Source organism: Talpa occidentalis, unplaced genomic scaffold (genome assembly GCF_014898055.3).
Source record: "Talpa occidentalis isolate TD23 unplaced genomic scaffold, MPIMG_talOcc4v2.1 talOcc4.6, whole genome shotgun sequence".
Taxonomy (NCBI): domain Eukaryota; kingdom Metazoa; phylum Chordata; class Mammalia; order Eulipotyphla; family Talpidae; genus Talpa; species Talpa occidentalis.
In genome coordinates, this window is record NW_023604972.1 from 1,093,636 (window position 1) to 1,119,076 (window position 25,441).

The following is a 25,441-nucleotide window of genomic DNA, read 5'->3' on the forward strand; positions in this document are numbered from 1 at the left end:
CCCTTCGCGCCTCCCTGTCAGGTGTGCGGCCCTCGGAACTCGCCCACTGGTCAGTCCTGCTCAGCAGAGGAGGGGGCCCCCCCTGCTCTTCCCCTTTGCTCCCCGGTGCCTGGTGGGGCAGGAGCGGAGGGAAGGAGGGAGCCGGACCGGCCTCTCGGGTTGTGCTGTCCCCCAGGCTGTGCCGGGCTGCTGGGCCTCTGGCTGAGGCCTCATGAGAGGGTCTGGTGTGTAGTGGGGTCCGCTCCCCTCAGGCTTGCTCATGGGGCGGAGCCCCGGAAGGGCTGGCGGGGAGCTCAGGGTCCGGTCCTGCCGAGGAGAGGGCGGGGCGGCCTCTGGGGGCTGATGCGAGGGAAGCAGGGCTCAGGGAGCCGCCGGGCAGGTGGGGGCTGCCAGGTGCCACTCCCGCCCTGACTGCGCCCCTGCTCCCTGGCCTGCAGGGTGACCCTGCTGCAGCCGCTCCTGTGTCCCCTGCCCCTGGGCCTTCCCGCCGGGCCCCTGCCTCCTGCCCGGCCCCAGGAGCACGGCTGTCTGGGAAGCGGGAGCCGAGTCCGCCTGTCCCTGGGGTGCCCCCTCCCCGGGCGCGCCTGCCTTGGAGGCACCGCCGCCAGCCCCCTCGCTGCTCCGTGTCTCAGGAGCTCCTGCTTCTCCCGCGGAGAGCAGAAGTCAGGGTGGCCTGACTCCAGAGCCAAGCTCCCCCTCCGGACCCGGTGCTGGCTGTCGCCCCCCAACCCGTCCCGGGGCGTTGCTCAGGAGGCCGACCCCGGGAGGAGGGTGCGCAGTCAGACCCTCCAGGCGGCCGGCAAGATGCCTGCCAGCGCCTGGATTCTGGGAGCCGCTCCCTCGGAGGGCGGGTCCCTGGTCGCGCTGCGGGGGGCTGGGCAGGCGGGGCGGCGCCGGTGGGGGGGCGGGGGCTGAGTCTCAGTGACGGCTCCATCCCGCAGCTGCGGGGGCCCCCGCGCCCTGCCTCCAGTGTCAGCCTCCTGATTTGGTGCAGGAAATACTTTCAAAATGATCTCACCGCATGATTGATGTAAACGGCCCTTTTTCTCCGGAGACAATCGAGATAGCGTCTGATCCTGGCGACCGCAGCTTCCGCGGTCCCGCGGCTGCACAAGCCGGGGTGACTCAGGGCGCCGGTGCATCCCCTGGAGCCCTCGAACTTCTGACAAGCACGGGCGAGCGCCCGGAGGAGGCAGCCAGGCCCGCGGGCTTCCGCCTCCGGCCGAGATGAACTTGGAAAGAGGCTGGTCGGACGAGGCGCCCGGGGCAGGCGGCCGGCAGGTGAGTGGCGGCGTCTGTGCGGGCTGGCGCCCCGCAGAGGGTCTGAGCTCGGACCTGGGCTCCGCGGCCGCCCTCCGGTGGGGAGCGGGAGGGAGGGGAGCCCCCGCCGGTCTGCCGGGGAGCAGCCTCCCCTCACCGCCCTCCCTGCAGCGCGTGCTCAGGTCCAGGCAGTGTCCCGCCGCTCGGCCGCCTCAGGGAGCCGGTGCTCTGCGACGGACGTGGCTGCACCTCATTCCAGTCTATAGAGAAACAGGTTTGGGGGGATTTGGGGCTTGGAGCCGGTGGGCGCCCGTGCTCTGGACATGCCTGTTTACATCAGGGCTTGGGTGAGAGGCCTGATCCTGCCTCACTCGGCGTGGGCGCATCCCACCTCCCACTGGCCGCTGCCGGGTGTTGCTGCAAAGGGTGGACAGAGCTGAGTCGCCAGCGGCCGCTGCTGGTGACTGGCCCCCCATTTTAAATCCTCTCCTGTCCCGGAGGTGTCTTATCTAAGTGTCCCCAGCCCCAAGCCTCCCCTCGGGGAGCGGCCCCTGGTGTGGGTGCAGGACCTGGCTGGACCCCTTTAGGTGGAAAACGGAGACGTGTCTGTGGTGGGTCAAGAATCATCTTTATGAAATAAGCAGATTTTCATGCATTTCTGCATATTTCGCAGGTATTTTCAGAGCCCTGTGCTGACTGCAGGGGGCGCCCCGTCCCGGAGTCCCCCCCACCTGCCCGGTGGAAAGTGGCCCCAGGGGTCCCGGCCTCCTGCCCTGTCAGCTGGGCGCTGTTGGCGCACACATGGGGCTGCGTTTCTCTTCAACGGTGCCGAAGGCAACTTTTCAAAACTTGGTTTTTGTGAGCAGGTGGAAAGGTCACTGGAAAGGCCGTTGTCCTTTCTGGCCCGAGAGACCTGGAGCCCAGCGCCGTCGCAGACGCCCGGCCGGCAGGGAGCCCTGGGGTGCGTGTGACCGCTTGGCCCCACAGGGGGCTGACGGGCTGGGGCCCTGGTGCAGTGCGGTGGGGGGCCCCGGCGCTGGCCCCCCTCACCTGCCCCACGCCTGGGCCTCGGACTGACTCCTGTCGTTGGGGGTGTCGGAGGGTGCTCGGCCCGTTCGTGGGGTGCACGTGCCACTTAAAGGCAGGCCGAGCTTCTCGTCGGCGCCTCTCATCCAGCCTCTGCGGGCATCTGTGCCAGTCACGGGCGGCCGGCAGCAGGCGCTCCTGGCAGGCGGCTGACCCCGGCCCCGTCACCTTGGCGTGAGGCCCAGAGGACACGGGCCTGAGAGTGGCCGTGCCTGGCCGGACGCAGCCGGTGCCGTGCCCTTCCACACCGGGTCTGCCCCTGGCCCCAGCGAGCGCTGCGGGGGCCGCGGTGGGCCTGACGTCCGCGTGGCCGGCCGTGCCCCTGCGCCCGCCGTGTCTGCCCCTCCGGCCCTCGGCCTGGGGCAGCTCCCGAGAGGGCAGCTGAGTGGTAAGTCCCGGCCTGCCGGACTCTCAGGCGGGCGCGTTGCCCCCGGGAGCCGGCTGTCCTCCCTGGCCTGCCTGCCCGGGGCCGAGCCCTGCGGGACCAGCTCTCGGGGGCCAGGGCCCTGCGGGGAGGAGCCTGTGATGACCGGGGTGGGGGGGGTGTGTGGTGGCTGCTGCGGGGCTCCTGGGGGGCCTGTCCAGGGTGAGTCGGGTCGGGAGTGCCCGCAGGCTCCGCCCCGCCCTGGGCCTGGCAACGCTCCAGCTAATGCCCCCTCGCGCCTCCCCTGTCTCCTGGGGCGGCCCGGGCAGAGGAGAGATGCCTGGTCAGGATTTCGGGAAGGAGGGCCCTGGCGGGGGGGGCGCACGCCCCACTTCCCCTCTCAGCCCCGCGGCCCCCCGCCCTCCTTGCCAAGCCGCGGGGCTGTGTACGGGGAGCCCCGTCCCTCGAAAACGTCTTCCCTCCGTTGCCTTAGGAGTTGCCCCGAGTCAGCCCTTCCTGCCCCCGCCCTCCGGCTCCCCTCTCCCGCCGCCAGGGCAGAGGGTCCCCCACAGCGGCAGGGTCCTCCCCCCACTTGTAGGAGGCCGGGAGGCCAGAGTGACCAGACGGGACACACACCCTTCGCGTCTGCCGTCCTGTCCCCCTTCCTCGCTCGGGCCGGCCCGGGGGTGTGCCCTCCTGCCCCGCCTTGCTCTCCCGCCTGGGCCCTCGAGCCCCAGCCCCTGCTCCAGAGACCCCGAGGGGGCCCCACGCCCGCCCCCGCACCACGCGCGCTGCCCAGCCTCGCCTGCTGGCTGCCCTTCCACGTGGCCTCCAGTCCCGGCTCAGGCTCGCTGGCGGGGCCCTGGCAGCCAGGGCTCCCTGGGGCGTGGGGCCAGGCTGGGCTCCCCAAGCGCCCCTGCCCGCGGCTGTGTCCTGACCCTGCCCAGGGCCCGGCATGGGTCACGGAGGTCTCTCCGGTGCGGGCGGGCGTGTGGGCACGTGGGTGGGCAGGCGCGTGAGCTCACCGCCCAGCGGCCGGGCCGGGCCGGCACTGGGCTCCAAGATGCTGGGCACTTGCTGTCACGTTGTTCTGTCCTGTCCCATCGCGGCTCTGACCAGCTGCTCCCGGGCCCTGACTCCACCTGCCAGCCCCGTGGGGCAAGACCCCGTACGCGCTGGTGCAGAGGGCAGGCTGGCGTGGGGCCGTGACGGCTGTGGCTGGACATTGCTGTGGTCCCTTTCTTGGGGTGCCCCGGCCCCACACAACCCCTGAGCTCTTCCCCTGTCCAGTGAGGACTCGCCTTAAAACTCAGATGATCAAATACTTAAGATCAGAGGCGAGTTCCATTGTTGGATCCCCAAGGCCTCTCCCGGGGCCTCGTGCCCCCTTCCCAGAGGCCTGACCCCCTCAGGGCCACGGGCGGACACCGCCACCTCTCGGGCACCTCAAGGCCGCGTCCCGGAGCGGCCTAGCCCAGGGCTGACAGAACCTCCCAGACCCGGGTCGGGCAGCTTCTGCACAGTCACGCGCTCTCCACGCACAGACGTGGTGTCCTGTCCGCAGGCCCGAGGTCCCCCGGGGCGTCCAGCGGGCGGAGGTGGCTGGACCCTGGGTTGGTATCGCGCGCACCGCTCTGAGACAGCAGCGTTTCCCGGTGGAGCGCCCAGCTCAGGGCTCCGCAGGTCCGAGCTGCCCAGCTCGGCCTTGGTTCAGACTGTGAGCCAGGAGGCTCCCCCGCCCGCCGCGGCGTCTCCCGCAGGGGAGCCCGGTTGTGGCTGCGGCCGGCCCGGGCCGGCAGGGCGGAGGGCTGACTTGCAGGGAGCTTAACTGACAGGCTCGGACTGGAGGCTCTGGACGCCGGGCCCCAGGCCACGTGCTGGGCACTGTCCGGTGCTCTCTGAGTGCCATCCTAGGCCGCGCCCCGCCGGGGGCCAGCTCAGGAAACCAGGCCTAGGGAAAGGGTTCCGCTGGCCAGGACCCGGCGTGTCCTTGACCCCAGGCCAGCGTGGACAACTTAGCCGCCTTCCCACCCCTCCTCCTCCCTGGCGGCTCCTGCCACCGCACCCTCCCTGTGGCCGCCTGCCCTCAGCTGCTGCCCTGTCCCCCTCGAGGGCCCTCGGGCACAGGGTATGGGCCTGGTGTTGCCCGGGGGAGGGTTGATGGGGGCTGGGGGGAGATGGCGGCCCGCGAGGCCTCGCCTGTCCAGGACCCGTCGTCTTGGGGGGGCGGGTCTCACATGGGGCGTCTGCTCTGAGGGCCAGTATGGCGGGTGTGGACGGTGGGTGCTGCTTTTGTGCACTCCCTGGGGGCCACGCGGTGTCCTCACCGGCCCTCCCGGTGCCCCTGCAGCCCAGCTGGCAGCCCCGGTGCCGGAACATTCCTGGGTGGGGTGTGGAAGGAACTCTGTCCGTGCGGCTTCCCAGGCTGGGGAGGAAGGAAACGTGTCACGGGGCTGCGGCTGGGCTGGGAGCTTCCCGGACAGCGCCGAGCAGTGGCCCTGCAGCGGGTGCCTCCTCCGTGGCCGCCCAGGGCAGCGGCAGGTGCCCACGGCTATTCTCTGTGCGTCCCGGCAAGGTTTCCCGTGCCCTGGGACTCCCAGGTCTCCTGTTCCCAGGTCTCCTGTCCCCGGGTCTCCGTGGGGCTCCCTGAGCCTCCTCCCCAGCACCCCCCACCCCCGCCTCTGCCCTGTGGCCTGAGGGGGCGTCCCTGGGGCGGTGAGTGCACACCGGGGCTCCTCTGGAACTCTGTGGGCTCGGCCACTTTTTCCCCGGGAGGATGTGGGCTCATGACTGGGTGTGGGGCATCCCCAGCCCACGACCTGCCCGCTGGGGCGGCAGCGGCCACCAGGGCACGGGAGGCTGCCTGGGAGGCCCAGGGCTCAGGACTGAGGCCTTGACGCTCCTCCTGCCAAGCATATGGGGCGTGGCGGGGCCTGGCGGCAGGGGGCGATTGGGACAGCAAGTATGGTGTGTGGGCATCAGACCACGTGCATGCATGTGCACATGTACACCACCAGGGACACACGTGCACACGCCACCAGGCACGCACACGCACACGCAGGCACTTAGACGCATGCCACTGGGCACGCACCACATCGAGGTGCAGGCCCCGGGCTCACAGCCGCGGGAGGACGCGGCTGGCGGGGGCCGGGAGCGGGACCGGGAAGGCAAGCTGCTGCTCAGGTGGCCTCGTCCTGCGGCAGGGGCGCCCCGGGGGCCCGGGAAGTGGGGGCAGGAGCTCGGGCCCATCCTACCTGGGGAGCTCGGGCCTGTCCAGACAGGGGCGGTAGCAGGCCCGTCCCCCGTGCGGCTCTGTGCACCTGGGCAGTGACCTGGACGCTGGGACAAGGCGCGGGTCGTCCCTGCGCCCCCAGCACCTCCCCTGGAGGCTGCGCGTGCTGGGGTCCTCCCGCTGCCTCTGCCGCCCACCCCCCCACAAAGCCCCTGGGAGTGACCAGCCCAGGGGCTGACCTGCACCAGCAGCCCAAGCGTCCTTCTCAGATGCCCTCGGGGGCCGCGGCCGGTGTCTCCGGGCCGTCCTTCCAGCCTCACCCGCCCTCCGGGAAGGAGGACGCGTCTGCTCTTGTCCCGCGTCTCGCGCCAGCCCCTCCCCGCAGCCTCTCCCAGCTCCTTCCCGGAACCCCCTGCCTGCCTGCAGCTCCTCCGCGGGGCTGCCTGGCTGGGGTCCTCCAGCCCTGGCTGACCCCTGCCCTGCGGCTCCCGGCTGGGCCCCGTCCGCCCTGCAGGGCGGGGGGTGTGGAGGGGCCCCTGGCTGCAGGGGCTCCGAGGGACAGCGGCGGGGCCCCCCTCCTGGCGCCGCTGCTGACTCCAGGAGGCAGGGAGCGGCCCTCGGGCCGGCACGGGCTGGCTGTGAGCTGGGCTTCCTGGGACTCGCTCCTCTGAGGGGAGGTTTGGGGACTTCCGTGGGGCGGGGCGGGGCGGGCACCGGGCGGGCGGGGCGGGCACCGGGCGGGCAGCTTCCAGTCTCGCTGCCCCTGCAGGGCTGCCTGCGCCCCGAGTAACTCATGTCTCTCTCTCTTCTCTTTCAGTCTGCAGCCGTGTCTGATGGGGGTAAGTCCGTGCTCTGGCGTTTGTGTCTGTTGTTTTCAACAAGTGTCACGTCACGGGCGTGTTTGCCGTTCGGCTCAGAACCGGGTGCGGGCTCTGCCCCCTGGGCCCAGCCGGACTCCCGGCTGACGTGCTGCTGGCCGCTGCACCTGGCAAGCCCAGACCCGGCCCCTGTGGGCTCCAGCTCTGCGGGAGGCGCGGACACACTTGCCGGGCAGGCAGGAGGGGGACGGCGGTGGCCCTCCGGGGCGCGGGCCAGGCGTGGGGGGGGGCACAGGGCGTGGCTGTGTGCGGGTCCTCCCTGGGCCGTCCCCCCATGAGGCCCAGGCCATGGCGGCTCGCCCGGCTTCTGTCCAGGACACCCCTTCCCGCCGCGGCCTGTGCGCGGTCCTTTCACCCGTCCGGAGCTGCCCCGGTGTCCGCAGGGGCCTGGACCGGGGCCGGGCCGGCGGGTGGGTGGGAGGCGACCGTGTCCGCCCGGTGGCACCACGGCCTCGCCGCCGTGAGGGCTCTGCCCCGGCCGTGGGAAGAGCAGGCGCCGCCCGAGGTGCCCGGGGCTCTTATAAAAAGAAGGGCGTCATGTTACCCGCGCTGTGTGGGGTAATCCGGCCGGGAGTGGGAACTTCCTCGACGAGCAGGCACAGGACCTGCAACCCAACCGGTGCCCGCCCGCCCCTCTGCCAGCGCCTCTTGCCGCTCGCGCAGACGCTCGCATGCCAGGCGTGCCCACGCACGCCGCCTCCCCCACCCGGGGCCTCCGCCAGCCGCCCTCGGCCGTGCTGTGCGGGGGAAACGCTGCGCTCCGGGCGTGGCCGCTCAGCGCCCTCCGGGGCCGGGGCCCTTCCGAGGCGGTGGCGTCCCGCGTGGGCCCCGCGCCCGAGGGGCTGTCCGTCCCCAACCTTCCTCTCCCGACAGGACGGCGGGGCCCCCGCCCGAGCGCCCCACCTTCCCCCGGCACTGCCCCTGCGGGAGGCGGCCAGGCCGGGAAGGGGCCTGTGCGCCGCACTGTTGCGGGACCCGTGGCGTCTTGTCCCTTCTTGGGGGGCGGCCCTGGGGGGCGACGACAAACAAAGTGGGTCAAGGCCCGCTGCGGGGCGACCGACCCCCCAGCTGGACGCCGGCAGTGCAGCCACCAGGGCCCCTGAGCCCGGCTCCCTGAGCGCTGCTGAGGCTGCCCCTTGCCCTCCTCTGCCCCGCGGCTGTCTCCCGGGAGGTGGGAGCCTCGGGTGGACGCGGTGCGGCGTCCCGGCCCCTTCCCCTGGTGACGGCCACCCCAGGGGCGCTGCCTCGCGTTCCCGCGGCGACCGTGAGCTCCGGCCCTCCTCCCGTGCCTGCCGCCTCCTCCGTCCTTGGGGAGAGGCGTCCGGTCCGTGGCCCGCCGGTCTCGGAGACGCCCGTGAGGCGCGGCTTCTCTCCCCCCGGCCTCCCGGTCAGGCGCCCGCCGGTCTCCTGAAGAAGCATCTCTGGCCACTGGGCCCTGCAGGACTGGCCAGCGGGACCGAGGCAGGCCAGGAGGCGCGGTGCCCAGAGCGCTGCCCCCAGGGGGCTGCCTTGGTTTCGAGTCCGTCTTAATCACCACCCTGTTGGGCAGGTCGAGGTGTCAGCAGCAGGAAGACACCCGCGGCCGGGGCGCCCACTCGGGGCCGGCGTGGTTAGGGCGGCGGGTGGGGGCGGGCAGCCTGCAGGCGGCCGAAGGACGCGCTGGGACACATTGAGTGAGCAAAGGGAAGCAGCAAAGGTCAGCAGCGCAGGGCAGGTGGCCACGCCCGGTCCCAGAGCTGAGAGCTGCCCCCCCAAGCGCCTGTGGGCCTCTGGGGTACAGCCTCCGTCACCGGCCCGCTTCTCGGTCAGAGCTGGGGGCAGAGGCCCAGCCCCCGGCCCCTCGGTGCCTGCTCCCGGGTCCCCAGGGGGGCGGCCCCACCTGCCTGCGCTGCTGCTGCTTTGAGCACGCCCGTCGCGGCGAGCAGCTCTCCCAGCCGTCTTGCTGCGTCCTCGTGGACTTTCCGACGCCCCCTCTTTGTCAGACTTGGGCTCACCCTCCCTGTGCGCTGTCGGCTCCCCGCGCCCCTTCGTGCAGAGGCTTCGGAGTCCTCGAGCCCTGCGGGCGGTTCCCCCTCTGCCCCGCCCGAGCCCGGGGCCCCCGGACCTGCCCACGGCCCGCCTGTCTTCCCACCCTCCTTGGTGAGCTTTCACGCGTGCCGAGCGGCCTTTCTTCTCCGGGAAAGGCGTTGGCGCTCAGACGGGACAGACGCGGACCCGCTGAAGCCTCCGCGCTCTTTCCTCCCCCTGAAGCTGGCGGCGGGAGCCCTGTCTTGGGCGGGAGCAGGCGGCCTTTTGGGCCTTGAGTCGGCTGCACCTGCCGGGCTGGGCCTCTTTCCAGCTTCTGCCCGGCCTCAACCCTGCCGCGTGCGGGGAGTGACCGTGGACATGGCAGCTGAGGCCTGGTGGGGAGCCTGGGGGGGCGCCTGGAGGCGGCTTTCTAGAAGCACCTCTTCTGTCAGGCGTCTGGCCTGAGCGGCCTCTGAGCACCCGCCCTGCGCGGAGAGTGGCTGACCCCCACGAGAGAGCCGGTCTGTGGCCCTTCCCTGGCCGCTCCATCCCACCACCCCGCCGGGCCCGGGGACCCCAGCTGGGGAAAGTCGGGGTTCTGCCCCCACCTCCACAGAGCACAGGCTGACCCCTGGGCCGTGGGGGTGAGTCTGTCTCCATCTTTACCCTCGCCCGGGGACCGCCTCCTCCTGCAGGGTCACATGGGCAGCGGGCACTGAGCCCAGCGCCAGGGGCTTGCAGGCAGCTGAACTTCAGCGTGTAGCTGCCGCGATCATTGATATTTTTGGCAAAGGAATTTGCATTCTGTAAAATTGTGAAGGGGAAGTGCGAAAGGTCTCCGGGTATCTGTGCAGAGTTTCTATGGATTCATGTTCTCCTTGTCGGGAAAGCAGCGGCCTCGCTGCACGTGTTTCAGAGACGTCTGCTGAGTCGTGGCGGCGGGCCGGCGGCCTGCCGTGCGCCGCGTGAGAGGGGCCGCTCGGCCAGAGCTCCTGGGGCGTCTCAGGGCTTGCTTTGGGGGTCAAGTCACATCCCAGCTGCCGAGGAGTTCCCGGCCGTGGGCGCCGGCGTAGGGGTGCTGGGGCGCGTGGAGGCCTGCGCTCTTTGGGTTGACTTCCTTCCACTTCGACAAGGCATTTGGGGTTTTTATTAGTAATTATTTATACTGTGGACTTTTTTCCAAAAAAATTCAAAAGCAGTGAAACCAGGGAGCCCCGCCAGTGCCTCCCTCCCGCGTGCTGGCCGCAGGCCCGCGGGGGCGTCCCTCCAGCTCTCTGAGTGCTGTCGGGGTCTGCAAGGGCTGGCAGCCCCGCCCGCGGTGCACACACCGGGCCGCCAATCTGGTGGGGCTTCGTGCACCCAGCACCTGCCGCCAGTCTCCTGGGTGCGGTGCCCTCCCGTGAGCGGCCTCATGGCGCCCCCGGAGGCACAGACGAGCATCCAGCGCCTGACGTGGGGCCCTGAGGGCCCCGAACCCCCTCGAGCTCTCCCGCTGGACCCGCGCCGCCTGCCTCCTCCCCACCCAGGGGCACGGGCCTGGCTCCTGGCTGCTGCCACGCTTCTTGCGGGGCCCTTGTCCTAGGGCCCCTTTTTGTCCAGAACCCCTGCCAGGGCCCCACGGGGCAGTGCCTCCCCCTGCCAGGCGGGGCTCAGGGAGGCTCAGCAGCCGTGCAGGCAGGTGAGCGGCCGTGGTGGTGCCTGCCAGGCCTCCTGCGCCTGGGCCCCAGCGCCGTGTGCGGCTCCTCCAGGCAGTGGGCGGGCACTGGGTCCCTCCGTGGGGCCGCTCCTCTGGATGGGGCGGGTGCGGCCAGGGGCCTCGTGCTGCTGGCAGAGAGGTCCCCGCAGAGGAGGTGCCTTCAGTTCCTGCGGTGGAGACTCTCGTGGGCTCACCAGCTGCTGGGTGGACCGTTGAGGGCAGGCATGAGCTCAGGCTCCCGAGCTCGTGGCCAGGGCTGCCCAGAGCCGGAGAAGCTGTGTCAAGTGACCGGGTCCGCGGCCTGTCGCCTGCCCACCTCCTAGCCCCTGCCGCCCGGCTGGGCAGCGGGGCCCGGGTCAGGCTCCCCGCTGCATGGCCCGCTGGCCTGGGGAGCGGGCACGGCTCAGGTCCACAGGTGCCTCGTCCAGTGCTGATTTCACGCTCTCTGGCTACATGCCTGGAAGTGGGCTGCCGGGTGTGAGCGTGGCCCTCGCTCGAGTGTCTTGCGGGAACTCCACGCTGTTTTCTAGAGTGGTTGCACCAGTCACAGTCCCGCCGACAGGGAGTGGGGCTCCTGTCCCCCACTCCTGGCCAGCGCCTGCGGTTAGTGTCATTCTGATGTCAGCCATGCTCACAGGTGTGAGGTGACGGCTCATTGCTGCTTGATTAGTATTTCCCTAATAATAAGGGATATGTTTCACCTGGATGTTCTTGTTGGTGATGAGTCTGTTCAGATCTTCTCCCCAGTTTTTAAAAATTGTCATTTTTTAATGTCGAGTTGCAAGAGTTCATTATATAGCTCGTGCATTAATCTCTTATCAGATGTAGGATATGCAAATGTGTTCACCTATTCAATAGACGGTCTTCTTTCAACTGAAATTTCTTTCACTCTGAAGAAGCCTTTTAATTTGATCCGTTCATCTCTTTTTGCTTCCATTTCCCTCAACTCCAGGGGTTGAGTCCCTGGAGACATCTCTTAGGCTGATACAGGACGTATCACCTGTGTTCTTCTACATATTTTATGGTTTCGATCTTACATGAATCTTTAATTCATTTTGAATTTATTTTTGTGTGTGAGGCTAGACAGTGATTCAGTTTCATTATTTTATATGCGACCCTCCAGCTTTCCCATTTGAAGAGATTTGCCTTTCTCCGCTGTGTGGACGGCCCTTTTGTCACAGATGGAGTGTTGGTGTATGTGTGGGTTTGTCTCTGCTCTTGACTGTGTTCCATGGATTTCTTTGTCTGTTTTTAGTCCAGTACCATACTGTTTTAATAACTGTGATTCTGTGGTATAGTTTGATGTCAGATAGCATGATGCTGCCAATTTTCTTTTTTTTTCCCCCCTCAAGACTGTTTTAGCTATTCAGGGTTTTGTCCATAGAAATTTTAGTATTTTTTATTGTGCTTTCTAAAAAAAAATTGGAATTTGATAGGGATTGCACTGAATTTTTGTTTTAGGTAAGATGGACATTTTAATTATAATCTCCCTATTCATGAACAAGAGTATCTTTCCATCTGTTTGTGTCTCCTTCTAGTTCTTTTAACACTGCCTTACAGTTTTCATTGTAGAAGTCTTTCACTTTTGTTAAATTTATTCCCAGGTATTTATTTCTTTTTGATGCAATGTGAACAGGATTGTTTTCCTGTTTTTTTTTTTCCCCCTTCTAGTTCATTGTTTGCGTGTATATATAGGGATGAAGCAGATTTTCATGATTGATTTTATAGCCTGTCACTTTACTGTACTCATTTATTGTTTCTAGTGGTTTTCAGTAATGACTTTAAGGTTTTCTGTGTATATTATCATGACATCCGCATATAATGATAATTTCACATTTTTTGGCAGTCTATGTTGCTTTTATTTCTTGTTGTTTTCTAATTGCTCTACTATTGGACAACAAATACTAAATTAAATGTAAATACAGAAAGTGAGAATGGACAACCTTGTCTTGGTCTTAAAGAAAAACTTTCCTTTTCACTTGAGTAGAATGCTAGTTATGGGTTTAGGATATATGACTTTATTATGTTGAGGCATGTTCCTTCTATCCCCATTTTATTAAGTTTTCTGAAAATCATCAGTGGGTGATGAATCTTATCATGCTTTCCGTGCATCTGTTGATATGGTGGGATGATTTTTGTCCTTTTTGATGTAGCATGTTACATTAATTAATTAATTTGTGTATGTTGAACCATCCTTGCATCCCTGGAATGAATTCTACTTGGTCATAGTGTATGAAACTTCTAATATGTTGTTGGATTTGGTTTGCTAGTATTTTATTGAGAATTTTTGTGTCTATGTTTAGCAGCAATATTGGCCCGCTAGTTCCTTTCTTTGTGATGCCCTTGTCTGGGTTTGGTGTCAGGATAACGTTGGCCTCGTAAAATGTGTCAGCAAGCATTCGGTCTTCTTTAATGTTGGGGGAAAGATTTTGAGAAAAATCAGCATGAGTTTTTCATTGAAGTTTTTTTTTAAAGATTATTTATTTATTAAGATTTATTTATCTATGCATACAAGAGCTGGGGTACAGGCCAGAGGCGTGGAGAGTGAGAGGATTTACCAGAGACAGAGCGGCGAACAGAACAGGCAGACTGACGAAATACATTGCCGAGGGGAGCAGCGGGTGAGACAGGAGAGGTCTGCTGCGCCATGTGGGTAGCTCCCTGGCCGGCTGGGGATGGAACTCATGCTGCAGAAGCTGCGGACAGCTTCACCGGTTGCATCTTAACCCCTTGCGCCATTAGGGAGGTCCCTTTCATTGAAATTTTGATGGAATTTATTAATGAAGCCATCTGTCCTGGACTTTTGTTTCTAGGGATATTTTCACTGCTGTTTCAATTTCCACACTTGTGATTGCCGTATTCGGATTTTCTGTTTCTCCTTGGCCCTGTCTTGGTAGGCCTTCTTGTTCAAAGTGTGTCCATTTCTTGTAGTTTATCAGATGTGTTGGCATACAGTTGTCTAGAGTAGTCTATTTTATGGTCCTTTGTGTTTCTGTGGTATCTGTTACCATTTCTCTCATTTCTGATTCTATTTATTGGAGTTTTCTCTTTTGTGAGCCTACGGCAAGGCTTATTGATTTTCTTTCTTTTCAAAGAGCTGATCCTTGGTTTCATTGGTCTCTGGCATTGTCATTTTGCTTTCTATTTCATTTATTTTGGTTCTGATTTTTATTATTTCTTTCCTTCTGCTCAGTTTTGCCTTTGCCCCTTTCAGGTTCCTTCATGTGTGAGGTGAAGCTGTTTATTGGAGATTTTTCTTGTTTCTCAATGTCCGCCTGAGCCCTTCAAAGAAGCGTCTTCTTGGTTCATGCTGCGATTGTGGCCGGGGCTGCGCTCAGCGTGGCCCGCTGGGCGGACTGTGCGCTCTGCATGGGCGGGATCCCCCCTCTCCCTGCTGGAGAGCCCTCTGGGACTGAAAATTCAAGATACTTAGGGAAGTAAGAGTTATAAAACCTCCTGACTATAAAAGAGAAGCCCCAGGTATTATTTTCACTGCTGCTGGTTTAACGTGAAGCCATGCTGGAGCGCTCCTCGCCTGCAGGCCAGCTGGGGTTTCTCCTCCAGCGTCTGCGCCCCCAGCGTGCGTTGCTGTAGTCGCAGCCGGCTAAATAATTCACGGCCGTTAGCAACAGCAGGCCCAGCAGGCCGAAGGTCTCCCTGTAAATTATGGATGCGGCTCCTGCCGGCTTTGTGGTAAGTCACTATTGGTTTCCTCTCCACGAGCGAGCGCCAAGAGGGAGAATCGCCACTGTCAGCGGGTGCTGGGGTCGCAGGAGAGAGGGCGCCAATTTGCTTCCTGGCGCGATGCGCGTGGGTGTGGCCCGGGCCTGTGCCCGGCGCCCCTGGCGCTGGACAGGCTGACCGGCATGGGTTCAGAGGGCTGGCTGGCGGCGAGCAGCTGGAAGTACTTGGTCAGACGGCACCACAGTGGCTCGTACCAGCTGCACCCAGGTAAGGCCTCGCATCCCCGGGGCAGGCCCAGCTCTGTGGTCCAACCCGCTCGGTGCGTGCCTGCTGCCCGCTGCGCTCAGCTGTGGGTGGGGCTGGCCTTTCTGGTTTTCAGCAACTGAAACAAGCTCTGAGAACTTTCTCACCAGGAAAGCTTCTCCTGGACTCACACTGACCAGTTTCAGGGAGAGAAACCCTCCCAGTGACGGCAGAACACTTGTGGCCGGGCGCTCCAGGCACCTCCCTCTTGGGCCCAGCCTCGGGCCAGGGAGGCGTGGTGGGCTCCGCGCGTCGTCCACGCCCGCCCTCCTGTCTCCAGAGGACTCAGCGCAGGCGGAGGGGCGGCGTGTGAAACTCACAGCTGGAAGGGAGCCCCAGGATGAGTGAGCCCTGTGTGTGGCCCGGCAGCCTGCGGCCCCCTCTGGGGCTGCACCTTCTGCAGAAACACGCTGCCTGGATGCCCAGCAGAGCCACGGCGAGAGTCTGGCCCTGCCGCCCAGTGCCAGTGCTCTGGCTGTGGCGGGGCCGTGCCAGGGGGCTCCTCAGGCCCTGCATCTGCTGTCACGTGCTCAGGCCCCCGGGCGCTGGGGTGGAGGCCCAGGGGCACGATGGGGTGGGTGGGGGTCATTTCAGTTTAAAGCCAAATAGGTGGGTGAGTTTTGGGTAGGGGATGGCACGGAGACGGCAGGAGTGATCCAGGGCAGCAAGGGGCACTAACACTGGCCAAGGACATGTATAAATAGGTGACCGGTCACCGTCTGAGCTCTTGACCTGCTTGCACCATTCCAAGACCACTCAGGCTCAGAGAACAACACTGGGATTTAGTTAACAAACCAGGGAAACGCAAAGAGTTACTGAGGCCAAAAATAGCCTTTCCCTGCCCCGAAGCTGTGCCCGAATTCTCAGTCCTAAACACAAACGCTCTTGAGATGGCCTCCTCCCGCCACCGAGGCTTGGCGCAAGCGGCCGCCAGACTAGGCCGGATCCACCTCAGGAAGACAGCAGAAGACTCAGCGGGAGCTGCTCCCGGAGCGGCATGGACGTCCCCGCACAGCACCTGACAAGGACATTTAAAACAGCAGCTGCAGCGGTCGAACAGCCCGACACACGGCCCCACTCGCAGTTCAGCGAGGCTCCGCCCGGGTCTGCGCCTCCCTGCCAGGCCGTGACAGCAGCAGAACCGGGAGCGGTTTCCGTCGCTCGGCCACCTGCACAGCCTCCCGACCCTTCCTCTCTGAGGCTGGTGGCCGGAGGCCTCGCCCGTCCTGCAGAGCCCACGACAGCTTTCTGCGCGGTGGAGGCCGGAATCACGGACCCCGGTATCCCCGAAGATCCGAAAACACTGAATCCCAAACACTGAATCCTGGGGGACACTTCTGCAGTCCCTGATATTTCTTATCAGAGTCCCCCCCATACTTGGTCCACATTTCCCCCGGGGCTCCATCCTCACCAGCAACCCCTTCAGGGGTGCCACCTGTAACAGCCGTTGGCATCAGCCCCATTACAGGAGGAGGGACCCCCCCCCGCCACCGTAGGTTCAGCTGAGAAGGACTGACCAGTCCTTCCAGCCGCAGTGACTGCCCTGTGTGCTCTGACCCCCCCACCCCTCACCTGGAGAGGCCCAGCTGTGTGCCCCTGTCCTCCCGGGACCTGCCTGGACTTTTAGCACGTGCTACCCAGGGGCGGGCCAGGCTGGAGTGGACACCTGCTGTGCCCATGGGGCCTGGCCACCTCTAAATTTTGAACTTTAATTTTAGGCTTTTAAACTGTTAGTTGTTAATTTGTGAGGCTTAAAAATTAACTTGCATTTCAAGTCTTAGAGAAATCAGTTTAGCGAGGGTGCGGGTCCGTCCCGGCCTCCTCCTGCGCACACGCAGCACCGTCCGCCTGCCAGGCCTGGTGGGCACACCGGGGAGCAGGGCCCGGGTGGAAGAACTGGGGGGCTGCTGCATCTCAGCGCAGCACGGCCTCCCCACGTCCTGCCCGCGCACAGCAGGGAGGCAGGTGGTCTCAGCGCTGTGTGCAGTGTTGTGGGGTCCAGGGCTCTGTCTGCGGGCGTGGCTCCCCAGGCCCTGAGGCACCGCAGCCTGGTGCACACCTAGCTGCCGCCTCTGAGGGTCAGTGTCTCCAGGCTGTTCCCTGGTGGTCACCGGCGCCCACCCCACCCTTGTGGCCGGGCCACAGGCCTTTGCACGTGTGGGCGCCCCTCACCCCTGGCAGAGGACACGCTGCCCTGATTCCTCTGTGGCCACAGCGAGACCACCTGCCCGCATGGCAGGGAGTCTGGGTCCGGGCAGTCTCCTCTGCGGGCATCCAGGAGCCTTTTGGGCTCCACACTCCACCCCGCCGCCTGCGTGGCACCTCCTTGCCGCTCTGCTTCATGGCCCGCACAGGGCCTGTGACCTGCGTGTTCACTTGCCTGTGTGCTGGGGCCGATGTGGCTGTTTCTGGAGATTGTCCAGTCACTGCTGGCATTGCTGGTGTCACCACCCACCTGCCGTTGGGGCCTGGTTCTGGCCCTCGTGTTCCAGTCCCCCAGCCTGGATGCTGCTTCCCAGCGCGGCTTGGGCGCTCCGCTGGGCTGGTTCTAACACGGGGGTCACACACGAGTCAGGGAGGATAATATCTGTGGCTTGACCGTCACTGCTCCAGCCACTGGGCACAGGTCAGACATAAAGAGCTGAGAGTCCCCGAGCCCCAGCCCCAGAGCGTGAGTGTGGCCGTGGGAGTGCGCGTGTCTGCGTGTGGCACTGCGGGCGGCTCAGCCCTGCCTGTGGCTCTGCTTTTCCCTGCGCAGATTTAACGACCCTGAGGTGTCGCGGGCTCGTTAGGCCCAGGCGGAAGCTGGCGAGTAACTGGCAGGATGCTGCAGCGATACGCTGCAGAGGAGCTGTGAGAGTCCCCTCTCCTCTCTCAAAGCAGCTCGCTGAGCACGGTCCCCCGGGGCTGAGGTTGACGCAGGTGACGAACCAGGGGAGGAGCCGAGGACCGTGCGGGGGGCTCCCGAGGGCTTGGGGGAGCTGGGGCGTCCTTCTCCGAGCTGGCACGACCCCTGAGGGATCTGGCTCTTCCCTGTGGTAGTTCGATGACCCCTGCTTTTCCTGTCCTCCCCGGGGCGCCGTCTGGTCTGGGCCCCGGGTGGGTCTGTCTGTCCGCCCGTCTGTTTTCTGGCGCGATGCTTTTGCGCTGCGGCTGCCTGACCGACTGGCTTGGGCCATGGCCCTTCAGATGCCAGCCACACGGCTGTGCCCCCAGGGTCTGTGCTCCCTCACCGGCCTCTGCCCTGCCGGCCCCTCCCTAGCACGGGTCTCTGTGCCTGGTTGGCCGAACCGGCCCAGACCCGTCCCCACGTGCGCCTGTGGGGACTCTGGGGCGGCGTGAGGGGCGCAGGGCCCGGGACACAGGTCATACTAGCCCCTCTGCCCCTGGGAGCCGCGGCCTGCGCAGCGCTGGCCCCTGCTGCCCTCCCTGGCCGCTGTGGTGGGCCGGCCGTGGGGTGGCCAGCATCCCTCCCTGGGCCCTCTGCGGGCCTCAAGGGCCGCGGTGGACGCGGCGGCCGCTCGGGGCTGGCAGGCCGGGCGCCCCACGCAGGCTTGCTGTCCCGCAGAGCTGAGCGGCGCCGACCTGAAGGACTGCGCGAGCAGCCACAGCCTGAGCAGCAACGCCAGCCTGCCCAGCGTGCAGAGCTGCCGGCGCCTGCGCGAGCGGAGGGTGGCCAGCTGGGCCGTGTCCTTCGAGCGGCTGCTGCAGGACCCGCTGGGCGTCCGCTACTTCTCGGTGAGTGCCCGGAGGGCCCGCGGGCCGGGCGGGGGCGGGCCGGGGCGCGGGGGGCCGGGCGCGCGTGACGGCCAGGCCTCCCCAGGACTTCCTGCGGAAGGAGTTCAGCGAGGAGAACATCCTCTTCTGGCAGGCCTGCGAGCGCTTCCGCCGCGCGCCCGCGCACGACCAGCGGGAGGTGAGGCGGGAGTGTTTCCACGCGGCATGCGGCTCGCGCGTGACAGTCAGCCCGGCGCAGCTGGGACGGCGCGGGGCGGGGCGCGGCCACGGGGGGCGCCCACGGCGGGGCCACGGGGGGGGGTCACGGGGGGCGAGGCCACGGGAGGCACGGCCACAGGGGGCGGCCACGGCTGGGGCGGCCACGGGGGGCGCGGCCACGGGGGGCGCAGCTGGGCCTCGGGCGGGGCTCGGGTGGTGTGGGGCCCGGAGGCGGGGCCCGGGGGGCAGCCGGGTGGGGCCCCCCGAGTCTGCCCCGGCCTGGCCCTCACCCCCGCGGAGCTGCTTCCCGGGCTTGGACCACGTGGCTCAGCCCGGCCCCCGCAGCTCGCCCACAGGGCCCGGGAGATCTTCAGCAGGTTCCTGTGCAGCAAGGCCACCACCCCCGTCAACATCGACAGCCAGGCCCAGCTGGCCGACGACACCCTCAACGCCCCGCACCCCGACATGTTCAAGGAGCAGCAGCTGCAGGTGCCTGCCTTGGTTTCCCGCCGGGCCGGGTGGGCTCGCGTTCAGAGGCTGCAGCCCGCGGGGAGCCCCCGCTGGCCAGCGTGGAGCCAGGGCGGGTAGCGCAGCCTGGGCCTCAGCCGGCAGCGACCGGGGCTGCACACAGCGCGCGCCCGCGCCCCCCACCATTCAGCCCGCGCGTGGGCTTGGCTGTGGCCTCCGTGGACTTGCACGGTCGCTGTGAAGTCCGGGAAGCCGTTCCCAGGGCTGGTCTCACTTCCTGTGGGTGTCCAGTTGCTTTTGGTTTTGTCTGAATTAACTGAGACCCTCCAGACCCGCTGCCGGCCTTGGTGTCGGCCCCACCAGACCCTGGGCCGAGTGTCCTGCTGCTCCCGCCGCCTGGCCCTGGCCCTGACCTGCCACGTTGCTGGCAGATCTTCAACCTGATGAAGTTTGACAGCTACACCCGCTTCCTGAAGTCCCCGCTGTACCAGGAGTGCATCTTGGCGGAGGTGGAGGGCCGGCCGCTCCCCGACGCCCGGCAGGTGCCCGGCAGCCCGGCCTCCAAGCACAGCGTCGGCTCCGACCACTCCAACGTGTCCACACCCAAGAAGGTGCGGCGGGGCCCACGGGACGCCGGGGCGGGGGCGGCCTGCGGACCCGGGGCCGGTGCGTCCAACCCACACTCTCCGTCTGGCAGCAGCTAAGTGGGAAGTCACGGTCCGGTCGCTCCCTGAACGAAGACCCGGGCGACGAGGACAGCGAGAGGAGGCGCAAGGGGGCGTTTTTCTCCTGGTCCAGGACCCGGAGCACCGGCCGCTCCCAGAAGAAGAGGGGCCTCGGCGACCAGGCCAAGGGTGGGTGCGGGCAGCTCCGCGGGCGGGCGGCAGGCGGGGTCGCGGCAGGCAGGGTCTCGGCAGAGCCGGGCGCCGGGTGGAGGCGGAGCCGTCAGCCCACGGCCCTCTGCACGCCGGGTGCATCTCGGCCGTCCCTTCTGTGGCCGGATCTGAAGGGGCCCTTCCAGGCGATGCCCGTGGGCTCTCTCCGCCTGCGTTTCTGGGAGGACGCTGAGGGTCCGCTGGACCGCACCCTGGGGAGGCCTGGGGTGCTGGCCTTTTGCCGGCCCAGAAGCCGAGAGAGGCGGGGGGCAGCAGGGCTGGCGGGGGGCCAGGGCGTTGTGTAAGTAGGGGAGTCATGTTCCAAGACGTGACTTGAACACGGGGCTGAGGTGGGGCGGGGGCACCCAGAGTGGTGGGGGTTCCCGGAGCAGGCGCCCTCACGTCCAGGGCGCCAGGGGCTGGGGAGAAAGGCGAGGCTGAGGGGGAGGCCCTAGGCGCAGAAGCCCGTGGTCAGAGGGAGATGGGTGAGAGTGTACCTCACGCCACCTGTCCCCCCAGCACCCAGGGCCGGGCACCGCCCACTCCCGTGGGGCCTGTGAATCCTGATTCCAGGACTGGCCCCTGCCCGGTTGGGGCTGGGCTGGGCTGTGTCTCGAGCCCTCCTGGAGGTCCAGAGGAGCCAGTGGCTGCCACGGCCCCTGGTGACAACAGGGGTGCGGTTGGCGGCCTCCTTGGAGCTTTGTGGGAGACGTGGGGCAGCCACTGGCAGCACGACGCAGCCACTGGGGTGCCCGCAGCTGAGCTGAAATGTCCAGACTCCACCAAGGGTGGAGCGCGGGGCCGGCGGGCACGTCGGGGGTCTGCTCCGGTCTGGGGCCTGTCCGGCCGGGGCCTCTGTGCGGACAGTGAAGTCGCACGCTCTGATTTTCCGCGTCTCCCTGCAGACACCCCCCACGCCAGCGGAGGCCTCGGCCGCAGGGGGTCACAGGGCTCCGTGTCCTCTGCGGGGAGCCTGGACCTGGTGAGTGCCCGCTGCCCTGCCCGCCCCTGCGAGGTGCCCGTGCCCACGGCCCCGATGCTTGAGGCCGGTCCAGAAGAGCTGCCCCATGCTCGGGGCACCGGGGCCCCAAAATACTTCGGCGTCTATTTCTGGCGTCGACGTGTTCTCCTCCATGAGCCTCTTCCTGCGCTCCTGCAGGCGCCCGCCTCTGTCCCACGCCTGACCCTCCCTCAGCACAGACCCCGGGCTCCGCCCCGCCTCCGCTGCCCTGGCCCGTTCCCTCGAGGGGGGGTCGTGCCTGCCCACCACCGGCGCCCGCGGGGCCTTTGCATGGCACCATGGCCAGCGCCCTGGCTGCTCGGAGTGGTCAGGCAGCAGCTAAAGTGGAGTGTGGGTCCTTTTCCGTGGTGCTCGAGGACAGGATGTGCAGCAGGGATCCCGTCAGCCCTGCAGCCCCCCGAACCCAGGGCGTGGGCGAAGCGTGTCACAGTGCATCACGGGGGTGGGGGCCGCCGCCACCCGCCGACCTTTCGCAGATACCGCTGGGGAGGAGGGGGCGGTTGGACACCGGGAGGAGGTGGTGACCACGAGGCCACAGCCCAGGCCGCTCATGCCTTGGGAGGTGGGGCGACACCCGCTCAGACCAGAGCTCTGCCCATGAGCTCTCCCCGAAAAGCAGCCATTTCCTGGGCGCTGGACTTGAGCTGACGGGGTCACGCCCCCGCCGGAGGGCGGCAGAGAGTTGGCCTGGCCCAGCCCCGCGGGACACGTGACGCCCGTGCTCGAGCGGGAGCCCCTGCACGCCTGCCCGGCCCACTGCCCAGCCGGCCTGTGCCCCTGGGCCTGGCCCCGTTGTGTCTCTGGGGCCGACATGCTGCCGGCCTCCCGGCGTCCCTATGACGCCCGCCCGCCCTGTCTCCTGCTCCCAGCCCGAGGCCGGCAGGACCCCGGCGCCCGAGAGGGACAAGGCGGGCCAGCACTGCCGCGTGCAGCTCCCCGACGGCTCGTCCTGTGCGGTGCTGCTGAGGCCCGGGCTGTCGGTCAAGGAGGTGCTGGCCGGGCTCTGCGAGCGGCACGGCATCAACGGGGCCGCCGTGGACCTTTTCCTGGTGGGCGGCGACAAGGTACTGACCTGCTGACACACTCACCGACCTGTGGGCTGAGCCCGCTCCCCCTGAGGCCCTGGCCCCCTGGGCTGTGCCCCCTGTAAGAGCTGCCGGCTCTGGGCGCTGGTGTTAGTGGTGCCTGGGTGGCCCCAGACACTCTCCCTGGCGCGCAGCTGCACGGCACACGGGGCGCGAGGCGCGGGCCAGCCTGCAGCCCTGAGAGGCTGTGTCTCCTGCCCCACAGCCGCTGGTGCTGCACCAGGACAGCAGCGTCCTGGAGTCTCGGGACCTGCGTCTGGAGAAGCGGACTTTATTCCGGTGAGAGGAAAGTCCCTGTCCTCAGCTGTCCAGGGCCCCCCGCTGTCTGCCCTGCTGGCCATACCCCACCCAGTGCCTCGCAGACCCAGAGTCTGTGCCAGCGCAGCGTCCACAGCCTGCCACAGGGACGTGGGGGCGGCCACAGGCAACACCCAGACTCCAAGGGGCGGAGGGCAGCAGCCCAGGTGCTCGGGCCAGCGGAGCTCTGGCCACACGGGGGACGACCGCCCTGGGGTGGGCTCCCGGAAACCCTGGAGAGGCCCTGGGTGCCTCCTCCCACCCAGGCCTGGCCCGCCCTCCGTTCAGGGCGCACGGCCCAGCAAAACCTGCTCTGTCCTGCTGCCCCACACAGGCTGGACCTCGTCCCGATTAACCGGTCAGTGGGGCTCAAGGCCAAGCCCACCAAGCCTGTCACGGAGGTGCTGCGGCCCGTGGTGGCCAAGTACGGCCTGCACCTGAGCGAGCTGGTGGCCCGGCTGGTGAGTGCCCGCGCCCGGCGCAGGTTGGCCCTTCCAGCAGCCTCCGCGCAGGCAGGCGGCAGTGGTGTCGCCCCTGCTGTCTGCTCCTCACCTGTGGACGCCGGTCTCCTGGAGGCGGTCTAGCTGGGGTCAGGGGGCCCAGAGCGAGAACAAGCTAAAGCCCGAGATGTGCCCAGCACCTGCAGCCTCGGGCAGCCCTGCACCCGCTTGGGGTCTGGCCCGCGGAGGCCTGACCCGGCGCTGCCCAGATGTCCCTCCCCGGCTCTGGGCGTGGAGCCGCCTGGCATTTCCAGCAGGGCCGTGGGGTCTCAGGCAGTTCGCCCGGAACAGGCGCTGATGCTGGCGGTGGGGCTGGGCTGGCCACGAGCTGGCCGTGAGAGGACGCTGCAGCGCATGTGATTCCGGGGTTCTCAGGACTGTGATTGCCCTAGAATTGGCCGCCATGGTGTTCAGGGGCTTCATGTGAAGGAGGGGGCCATGGTGAGTGCCCCGAGGGGGACCCTGAGGTCGCCCGGCTCAGGAGGGCCAGCTCTCGGGCCAGCATAGTGCGGCCTGGCCTCAGGCTCCAGGGCAGGCACTGGCCCGTGATCCTCCGGGTCTCTCTGGTGTGGGGTGTGTGTGCCAATGGCAGTGGAGCTGCTGTGGCCTCCTGACCTCCCAGCCTCAGCCACGGCCCTGGCCCTTCCCAGGGAGAGTAGCCTGGCCCCTGGCTGTTGGGGGCCATGCACGCCAGGATGCCTGCAGAGGTGCCCCTGCCTGGGTGCCCGTCTGCCAGGGTGCAGCAGCTGTCCTGGGTGTTCTGGCCTGGGGACCCTCTCAGCACCACCTGTGCCTCCAGAGTGGCGAGAAGGAGCCCCTGGACCTTGGCGCCCCCATAGCGAGTCTGGATGGACAGCGGGTCATCCTGGAGGAGAGAGACCCCTCCCGAGGAAAAGGTGGGTGAGGCCTTTTCTGGCCACTGGCCCTTCCACCCTGCTCCTGAAAGCCTGGGACACCACCCATCCCACCGGCGGCCTCTTAGGGTCTTGGGCCTGGTGACCGCTGCCGCAGCAGAGCACACCCCCCGGGCGTCTGGACATCTGATGTCGCGGGGTCTCCCTGGGCTGCCCCTCCGCTGTGGCGGGAGTGCCGGGCCACTGCCCCGGGCGCTCAAGTGCCGAGTCTGGACAGAGGGCTCTGCTCCGGGGCCCGAGCCCCTGCCCTGGCTGTGGTCAGCTGGCGCCCAGTGGGGGCCAAGTGACAGGCTTGGTGGTGGTGATGCCGGCGTCCCGGGTGCAGAGGCCACTCCCCATCCTGCCGTGGCCGCAGCCCTGCCCAGAGTCCCCAACTCAGCCCCTTCCTGGCAGGGCATTAGCCAGGGTGTCTCCCGGAAGGGGCTTTCTGGAACCCGCCTGCCAGTGCTCCAGGTGCGAAGGTGGCTTCCCAGGACTGCACTGTCCTTTTTTGGGCTCAGCCCAGCGAGGAGGTGGAGAAGTTTCTCCTCTGCCCTGCGGGCCCAGGACAGCAGAGGCCCTGGGCATGTGGGTTCTGGAGAAAGCTTTTCCCTGGGCCTTGTGCCCGGGGTGGCGGGTGGCCCCCAGGGTCCCCGGGGTGGGCGGGGTGGAGGCCGGGTCTCCTGCGCGGGCCAGGTGGCCTTGGGCAGCTGAGGGAGCGGGCTGTTGTCCCGAGCCAGCAGCCTGCCTGGGAAACGTGGCAGGTGTGCAAGCTGCTGCTTTCTGGAGCGTCCGCCAGGCGCGGAGTGGGCCTGCGCCCCCCACATCCCGAGGCGGCGTGCTCCTCGGCGGCCTCCGTGGGCCGCGTCCTCGACCGCCCGGGCGGCGCTGGGCAGGGGCCGTGGCCCTGGAGACGCAGCTCTCGACCACACGGACCGGTGGGTGGTGGCGCGGCCCCGGGGGCCACGAGGCTCATCTCCTGTCCGCACCCGCAGAGAAACAGAAGAGCGCGGCCAGCAAGCAGAGCGCGGCGCCCGGAGCCGGCGCCAGAGCCCACGCGGCTGCGGTAATCCCCGGCCCCGGCCCCACCGCCCCTCCCGCCCCCCGCGCTCGCTCCGGCGCCCGCCAGCCCGCCCCGGTGGCCGCCCGGGCTGGCCCCCTCGTGCCCTCCGCGCCGGCCCGGCCGGGACTGGCCGCTGGGCGGGGCCTGGGCGGGCCGGGCCGGCGCGAGGGTGGGCAGCGGCGCGGGGTGGCGCGTGTGGACTGTGGCTTTCCTTCCGCCGCAGGGAGAGGAGCGGGCGCTGGGCAAGTCTAATTCTATTAAAATAAAAGGCGAACGCGGAAGGCACGCCAGGGAGCCGCGGCTGGCAGGGAGAGAGGGCTCCGCCGCCAAGGCTGCGGGGAAGAAGTATCAGAAGATTAACCTGGACGAAGCGGAGGGTACGTCTGCCCTTCACGGCCCCGCGCTCCGTGGCGAGTGCCGGGGCCGCGTCGTGCGCTCGGCGCGCTGCGTCCAGGGGCTGCCGTCGCCACGCCACGGGCGCTCATGCCCGTCCCTGGAGCCCCGGCTCCCAGCCGCCAGCCGCGCCCCACGGCCAGGGCCCCCTGAGGAGCGGCCCCCGGCCCCCTCGCAGACGCCCATGGCGGAGCTGTGCTCAGAGCAGCAGTGCCGCGGCCCCGACCCTGCCCGGCCGGCCTCGGGGCGCCTACCCGAGGCGGGGGCCGGCCCGGAGTCCCACGGAGACGGGCGTGTCCCCGCACCTGGCCGCCCTAACGCTGGAGCCGGGGGAGCACTAGAGACGGCTGCGTTTAGGCGCCTCCGCCCCGAGCAGCGGGCGCAGTCACAGGGCAGAAGA

General features: G+C 66.9%; 1 protein-coding gene across 2 annotated transcripts in view; it reads left to right on the plus strand.

Moving 5' to 3' along the window:
- The window catches only part of RGS12 (regulator of G protein signaling 12), a 36,197-nt gene that overhangs the window by 9,031 nt on the left and 1,725 nt on the right, over positions 1-25,441 (plus strand). The window contains exons 3-15 of one of the 2 annotated variants that reach the window (XM_054687941.1): positions 6,760-6,781; positions 18,079-18,248; positions 18,334-18,426; positions 18,792-18,935; positions 19,346-19,525; positions 19,612-19,768; positions 20,695-20,771; positions 21,680-21,874; positions 22,101-22,174; positions 22,527-22,653; positions 23,492-23,588; positions 24,581-24,651; positions 24,872-25,025. In XM_054687941.1, coding sequence (XP_054543916.1) covers positions 6,760-6,781; positions 18,079-18,248; positions 18,334-18,426; positions 18,792-18,935; positions 19,346-19,525; positions 19,612-19,768; positions 20,695-20,771; positions 21,680-21,874; positions 22,101-22,174; positions 22,527-22,653; positions 23,492-23,588; positions 24,581-24,651; positions 24,872-25,025 — 1,561 coding nt within the window. The remainder of the gene's footprint in view (positions 1-6,759; positions 6,782-18,078; positions 18,249-18,333; positions 18,427-18,791; positions 18,936-19,345; positions 19,526-19,611; positions 19,769-20,694; positions 20,772-21,679; positions 21,875-22,100; positions 22,175-22,526; positions 22,654-23,491; positions 23,589-24,580; positions 24,652-24,871; positions 25,026-25,441) is intronic. The other variant, XM_037529140.2, reaches the window with a different exon arrangement.